This window comes from Lepidochelys kempii, chromosome 7 (genome assembly GCF_965140285.1).
Source record: "Lepidochelys kempii isolate rLepKem1 chromosome 7, rLepKem1.hap1, whole genome shotgun sequence".
NCBI lineage: Eukaryota > Metazoa > Chordata > Testudines > Cheloniidae > Lepidochelys > Lepidochelys kempii.
In genome coordinates, this window is record NC_136386.1 from 30,214,980 (window position 1) to 30,222,636 (window position 7,657).

The 7,657-nt window shown below is 58.8% G+C and overlaps 1 protein-coding gene across 1 annotated transcript; it reads left to right on the top strand.

Moving 5' to 3' along the window:
* On the top strand, positions 1-6,820 carry CFL1 (cofilin 1). The gene is made up of 4 exons (XM_073351721.2): positions 1-143; positions 3,160-3,467; positions 4,851-4,927; positions 5,644-6,820. The coding sequence occupies exons 1-4, from the start codon at positions 141-143 to the stop codon at positions 5,754-5,756; spliced, it is 501 nt and encodes a 166-aa protein (XP_073207822.1). The 5' UTR covers positions 1-140; the 3' UTR covers positions 5,757-6,820.
* Positions 6,821-7,657: the final 837 nt, after the last annotated feature.

Genomic DNA, 7,657 nt, shown 5'->3' on the forward strand with positions numbered 1-7,657 from the left:
GCCCCTCCCCCATAAAGCGGAAGCGGGCGGCCGGTTGGTTTGGGGCGGGGCAGAATTTGGTCTCGACACCGACCGAGTGAGAAGCTGCTGCAGAGCGAACCCCGCGTAGCCCGGACCGTGATCCCCCTGCCCGCAGCACCATGGTGAGACCCCGGCCCGCCGCCGCCATCTTGTGCCCTGCGGCCGCCATCTTGCCGTTGGGGTGCCTATGGGATCCATACGGGAGGGGGAGCCTGGCGTACCCGCCACCTCTGTAGGGGGCGCCTGTAAGAGCTATCGGGGATCGCGCTGTAGGATCCGTAGCCGGGATCTGCTCTCGCCCCCTGCAGCATCTGTGCGGGATTTCTATGAATGGGAGCCCCACGGGGAGCCTCGTTTCCCCTATGGGATCTATAGGCGGCTGTCTGTCCGCTCTCTTCTGCGTCGGGCGGCCCGTGTAGGGTCCCTGGGATGCTCGCCCTTTCCAAGGGGTTCCCTCGTACCCCCTTGGGGTGTGTCTGGAGGTGCCTCTGGAATTCATGGCTGGTGTCTGCTTCCTTTTCCCGTGTGGGATTGGGATCCCTATGCGGGGCTCTTATGGGCTTTCTACAGGGCCTGTTTTGGCTGCTTCCCTTGTAGGTGCAGGTGTGTGGCGGGATGCAGATGGTGCACCCCTATGGGTGAGTCCTACCTGGGGCTGGCCCCTTCTCCCAGCCTCTGATGGGGTGGGGGCTAGTTTGTTCCAGGGGCTGCTATTGCCTCAGAGCATGGGGGTTGGCAAACGGCGATCTCTCAGAGCATGGGGTTTGAGGCTTGCCAGCCACCTCTAGCCCCATTTCTTCTGCCTGATGCCCTAGCTGCACTGTGGCCTGTGGGATCCTGTGACCTGAGGGTTCCCCATGTCTGCAGTAGTTCTCTTTCCACCCCTAGCCTTGGGGTGGTGGGAAGCAGGTGGCGTTTGATGTATCGGATGGGGCCAAATCACGAATGGGTGGGGCCCCTGGCTGGGGGGCTGCCAGTGAGATGTGTGCTGGATACAGGAATGGCTGGGGGGATTCTCTGGCTTGTGTCCTACAGGAGGCCTGAAAGGGGGCCATAATGGCCCCGTCTGACATTAAAATCTGAGTCTAAGTTGAACCCATCTTTGTGCCCACATTGTCCTGGCGCCCCCCAGATCAGTCAATCCAGTGTGCTGCTCTCCAGTGGGGTGCTCCTCCTCCCAGTCTGAGCACCCCACTGCTCCCCTCTGATGTGCTATGATAGTGAGCGAGCATGCTGCTCTGCAAAATGTCTGACTCCGACTCCATCTCTGCCTCGTGCTCCTAGCCCGGGTTCCCAGCTGGCCCTGGCGAGACCTGCTTCACTCAGGGCCAGCAAGGAGCCCTCATGGCCCTTGACAGTTCTGGACTGTCTTGAGGGGTGGGGGTGTTCCCAGGCAGCCTACAGAGACCTCCCAGTGCCTGTGTGCCTGAGGACAAAGATGATGGGGAGAGGTGCTTGGTTTGCCTGGTGCCTGGGTTCTTAGAATTGCCTGGCTGGATCAGTGGTGAGCACAGCTTGGAGGGAAGGTGGGGAGACTTGGGGGTGAAGGGTACAGGGAAATCTGGGGGTGATTAGTAAAGGCTGCCGGCGGTGAACTGTCTCTTTGGCAGAACCAGTAGCATTGATGAGTATTTACAGGGTTAAGGTTTTTGTCATAGGTTCAGACAGAGCTGCTGGGCTGGGGAACAAAAGCCCTTTAGCCTCCTATGGGCCCACTCGATTAGGAGGCTTGGGGGCCACTCCTGCCTACAACAGCCTTGCTGCAGGGGTGGATGTATTGGCTGAAGTATTTAGGCCTGGGGATCCGAGAAGACTCTCCAGTGCTGGTCCCTGACAGGCCCCATTCTGAGCCCTGCATTGCCCCCATGCCCCTTTCATTTCCCCCTCCAGCAGTGGCTGCTGGAGCAAAGCGGCTGGTGCTTCCCCTAAAACAGCCTCCCTTCTCCATATAAGAGCATATCGCTGTGCTGCTTTGCTGGTCAGCTGCTGAAGCCACGCTCCACTGAAGAGCCGCCGTGGATCTTGGCTGGACCCTTGGGATCATCTAGTGGGGGCCTGGGCTGGGTGGCTAGAACTTGGGGTTCCCCCAGTTACTCAGTTGGCCCCTCTGCTGTCAGGCAGTGGAGTGTGAAGTGCTATGGCAGGGCCCCAAATGAGGCTCTTGATCTGAAGGTGTCTAGCGGGGGTGGGGAGAAGGGTGGTCTCAGTAGTGTATGGGGTGCTGTGCTCCGAACCCGAGGCCAGGAAGGAGCGTGTCAGGGAGGCTCAACAATCTGTCTCTTGGTGCAGTAAAGCAGTTGCCTTAGGGTGGGGGGGGGGATGGAGGTTGAAGGGGATGGAGTTAAATGGGGGATGGGAAGTAGGCATGGTGGGGGGGTGGTCTTGTGGGGTGGGAGGTAGGCACAAGGTGAGTAGGGGATGGGAGGTGTAGAGCCGGGGGGGGGAAGGGTCTCCTGGGATGAATGGGGGTTGGCAGGGCCCTGGGGGAACAGGGGAAGGGTTGCAGCAGGTCCCTTGCCCCTGGGGCTGCACAGTGGGGGAAGGACCCAGGCTGCTGGGTAGTGATGGGGAAGCAGCGTGCGCAGCCTCTTTCTGCACAGGTCACGTGCCGCGCCGTTTCCTGTGTGGGGTTTCAGGTTCCCGCCGTGGGTGCTTGTGCAAGGCACTGACGCAGCGCTTCCCATCATGCACATCTCTGGCTGGGGCACTGGTTTGCTGCTGGCCATTGCTGGAGTGCGTCCACTGGTGTCCTGCCTGTGTAACCAGCAACAGTGTCCACAGCTTGCCCGATCCATCCCTCTCCGCTCCAAAGCTGCAAAGCCCATGGCAGCTGCTGGGTTAAATCCTCTGGGCCCATTGGCTTGGGGCCTGGTAGAGTATGTGGCCCCCAGCACTGACATTACCTAGCCCCCAACACCTCTTGGTGGGGACAAAGGGTGGATCCCCCAACAATCCCCTTCTGCTTGGCATCCCTTGCGAAGATCTGCCCCTCAGGGCTAGAAAACCCAGTGTCTATTGTTCTTGGCCCTTCGGAGTTGATGCACTGGGGCTGGTACCCTAGCAATGGGCACCTCATTGCCCAGCCTTTGGGGGCTGGGGGAGCCCCTAATGCACCCTCCTCTCCCCCCCTCCCCACAGGCATCTGGCGTAGCGGTCTCTGATGGAGTGATCAAGGTCTTCAATGACATGAAGGTGCGGAAGGCCTCCACCTCCGAGGAGGTGAAGAAGCGCAAGAAGGCAGTGCTCTTCTGCCTGAGCGAGGACAAGAGGAACATCATCCTGGAGGAGGGCAAGGAGATTCTAGTGGGGGACGTGGGTGAGACAGTTGACGACCCCTATCTGCACTTTGTCAAGATGCTCCCGGAGTCAGACTGCCGCTATGCCCTCTACGATGCCACCTACGAGACCAAGGAGAGCAAGAAGGAGGATCTGGTCTTTGTCTTCTGGTAGGGCCATGCCCCAGCCCCATTTCCCTCTAGGGTGGTACAGCCCTTTTGCCCCTGCTGGCTATGCCCACCCTCTCCACCAGCTAGGGACCCCTGCTTCTAGCAACCGGGGGAGTCGTGCCCCTTGTCTTGGTCACTCCCTAGTCCAAGCCTGGGGTGCCCCTTTATCTCTGTTGGCTGGGTCCATCTGTCGAGCACACCCCTGTTTTGGCCACGCCCCTCTCCAGTATTGGGCCCTTCCCATCCTCCTCCAGTGCCATTCTACCTGGTGCATCTTCTGGTAGAACCATGCCTCTCAGGTTGGGGTGGCCCCCTGGCCCTTCCCCTTTCTGGCCCTGCCCCTCCATCCCCAAACTCCTTCTTATGGTCCTGCTTCCTGGCTCCAGCCAGGCCTCCTCCTCCAGGCCTGAGAAGCTCCCTGGTTCCCCCTCCCTGGCTGGCAGTGCCACTCCTTCCCTCTGCAGAGCTGCAGTGAAAGCTGCCTTTGTTCACCCAGTGCCAGCACCCGGCTCCTCTGCGGGGTGGAGCAAGCCCAGCAGGGAGTGCCAGCTGCTTGTTTAAAGGGCTGCTAGCTGACCAGCTGGCAGTGGGGCCCACAACACTAGGGCAGGTGGAGGGGATGGGACGGGACTAGGAATGACCCAATCAGTGCATCCTGTGCTGGCTCTGCCAGCCCCCTTAGCCCAGCTGGGGCGCCCCCTCCAGGGCATACACTGTACTCAGGGGGTTCTGAACACATTAGCTCCTTCCTGCTCTGGGGCCACCTGGAGGCTTGGAGAGGCTGCAGGGGTGGGGAGGCATGAGTGGGTGCAGACAAGGGGAGTATTAATGGAGAGGGAATCTGAATGGGTGCTGGGGGCAGGAGAGTTAAGACGGGCCTGGATTTGAAACTCTCTGCCCAGTGGTAGCTGCTCTTAGGCCAGTAGGACAGAGGAGACTGTCGGCACCATCTCTAAGAGCTGCTGTGCTGGCTGAAACTTACTTGGGGTGGCATTTAAAGGCCCTTATTGTGCTGGGCACAGAGCCACCCTGCCCCCTCTGCCAGGCATGGCACTGAGAGATCCACAGCTTCCCCTCTGCCTTACTGACCTGCCACAATTTCTCTCCTAGGCCTCCCACCTCTCTTCTCTTCTCCCCACCCCCAGCTATTCTCTTGCTCCTTGTGCCTCCTGCTGGGAATCTGCCCCTCAGGTGCTGTTGCTAGTGTATGGCCTGGCAGGGAGGGCTCCTCCCCATGCTCCTTTCAGCCCATGCTGCTGCTCTGTCCTTTTACGCTTTCAGTCTGTGCCCAGGTGGGTGCTGTGGGTGCTGTGTCTGAGGCCTGTGCCTTGCGGGAGCCTTCAGTCCCTGGTGTTGGTGTGAGTCCCCCCCCTCTCCCTGCAGGGCCCCAGATTGTGCCCCCCTCAAGAGCAAGATGATCTACGCCAGCTCCAAGGATGCTATCAAGAAGAAACTCACAGGTGAGTAGAGTCCTGCACCCCTGGCAGGCCATGTCCTGCCACCTGTGGGGGCCCCCACCCATGGTGGATGAGCCAGCTGGCAGCTCTGTAGTGGGATGCCGGCCCAGCTCCCAGACCCATGGTTGTGCTTCTGGCCCCTCTCAGTGAGGTGCTGTGTGCCTTGAACCTTGTAGTCTGCCTGTGCCTGCCAAGGCCAGTTGGAACTGCACGCTGGGGTGACCCTTGGGAGCTAGTACCTGCGATGCCAGGACTCCTGAGTTGTATCCTAGCTCTGGGAGGGAGCGGGGGCTAGTGGGTTAGAGCCATTCAGGGGCACCCCAGGGGTCTGGATTTGCTTCCTTGCTGTGCTCTGAGGCTACCCCCCACCCTTGGATGCGGGTGTCAATTCCCTGGTGCATGTGACTTGCTGGGAGATGCTAAATAAACAGTCTCTGATCCTGTGGCAGGATGGGCCAGTATGGTGCGGGAGGGGCCTTGCCTGGGATGGGGTGGAACTGGAAGTTCTCAGGCCCCCGGTCAACTGGTGCCTTTGCCAAGGCTACAGCAGGGCTTCTTGGCCTGGGGATCACAACCTCACTGCCCCGCACATAGGGAGCGATGGGGGATGGGAGGGGAGATTCTGGCTGGATCTCAGCTAGATGGGGGTTAATCTCCAACCCAAGGCTTGCCCTAACCCTCCCCATTTCTTTCTCTCTTGCCCTCCCTCCATCCCCCAGGTATCAAGCATGAGTTGCAAGCAACCTGTTACGAGGAGGTGAAGGACCGCTGCACCTTGGCCGAGAAGCTGGGCGGCAACGCCGTTGTCAGCTTGGAAGGGAAGCCCTTGTGAAACGCTCCCAGTGCCAGTTTATACCGGAGCTTCCATGTTAATCAGTCCTGTGCTACCTTTTTGGGGGGTGGGGGGGAGGGCTGTTGGGGGGTGGGGGGATAATTCCTTAGATAACGTTCCGATTCTTTGCCTCCTAAGTCTCCTTCTCCAGTTTGCACGATCAGAGTCCTCAAGACACTCCACAGCCCGGCCATGACTGCTGTGCAGGGCACCTGCCAAACCCACTGCCGCCTCGGTTACCTGGAACTTCCGCCTTGGAGACCAAGGGGACCATTCCCTGGGCACTGTAGCTTCTCCTCAAGGTCCGGGGCCACTCCACCATCAGAAGGGACCATGCATTGAGCTCTCTAGCTTGATGTCTAGAGACACCAAGAAGGGCCCATCCTTGGAGCACTGGAGCTCGGTGTGTAGGTTTTGGGACTGTTCCACCATTCATGGGGATCATTCCCTGAGCTCTGTCTAGTTCTGGGAGCATTCCCGCATTTCCATTCCAGTAATGTCTCCTTCAAAGGTTGATCAGGGACCAACTGGCTTCATCGTTCCATTGCCCTCTCCTGACAGCCCATCTCAAATCCTCCATAGGGCTGAGGTCTTGATGGCCAGTCCACTGCTGGCCAGGGTGTTCCCAAAAGGGGCTAGTGAGTGAGGGACTCTCCAACAGCCAGCCCCAGGTCTTGAGCCACTAGTAGCTTCTGGTGGAAGGTGACATCCTAGTAGCTCGTCTAACTGCATCCCTGTAGCCTCCTCTTGACTGGAATTAGAAATTTCTGGTGTGTGTAAATTTTTTTTTAAAGGGTTTTGTGTTTTGAAACAGTGAAAGATGCCGATTCTCTCTGGCCCCACCGGGAGAGCTGGGGGTGTCCCCGGAAAGCAACCCCCTGCTGCCAACGTGTCCATGACTTAGTGGCTTTGTGCTTGTCTGTAGTACTGTGTATAAATGGAATATTGTGGAGAAACTTGCGAAATTTAAGTAACTGGGGGCTGGGACACTCCCTTCCAGTGGAACTTACTAATATGGAAGCAGCACCTGTAATGACCTTCAATAAAAAAAAAAAAGCTAACAAGCTACTGCCCTCTCTGGCTTTATTTCGAAGGTTTGCGGCAATTAGGGAAACTGAGGCAGGGGGACATTAGGGTGGAGAGGAGTACCCAGGAGTCCTGTCTCCTGGGAGTCTGCAATCAGTGCTGAGCCTTGGGTGTGGGTGGCCATGGGAGCTGGGTGTGGCTGCTGCTTATGAGTAACAGCACCTGCCTTTCCTTGTAAAACACACAGGAGTGCAGGGGACCTGTGCAGGTCTGTGCCCAGGGCCACCTCCCTCCTGCCCTAGGCAGCTGGACGGCATGTTCTCTCCCCATCCCCCACCTGTGTCTAGTCAGGCCTAGCTTGGTGCCCTAGCCCTCCTGCAGTACTTCAAAGTCCCATGGTAGGTGTGAAGGAGCAGCAGCGCTGGGACCTGCAAGTGTCTCCCTCTGCCCTGTCTCCTATGGGAGCCTGGGGTGGGAGGGGGGGTGTAATTCCCAGCTGGGATCACCCCTTTGCTCCTTGGCCCTGCCAGCAGAGCTGCTGTGTGTGTGGGGGGGAGGGGGGGTTGGGACTATGAGGGGGGCAATGGTGCTGCCCACACCATCTCTTGCTGCCTCCAGAAGCCACCCACAACTTCAGTGTGTGTGTGTAGGGGGAAGGAGGGTAGCTTTCCCCCACAGGAGCTATCAGTGTAACTGGGTAATGCTAATCTGCTCTAATCCACCAGCCCCTGAGGTGGAGCTAGAATCAAGGAGTCCCAGCTAACAGCCTTCCCATGCTCTAAATGATGCTTGGAAGCCAAGAGAGAGTTCTCTCCCACAGGGGAGAGGGCAGGAGGGTTTGGGGGTGGGGCAGGAGCCAGGATCCCTGGGCTCTA

Excerpts from the sequence above, each read along its gene's own strand:
- CFL1 (XM_073351721.2), top strand. Across the intron at positions 3,468-4,850 it reads GATCTGGTCTTTGTCTTCTG|GGCCCCAGATTGTGCCCCCC; the intron begins GTAGGGCCATGC and ends CTCTCCCTGCAG. Across the intron at positions 4,928-5,643 it reads TATCAAGAAGAAACTCACAG|GTATCAAGCATGAGTTGCAA; the intron begins GTGAGTAGAGTC and ends TCCATCCCCCAG.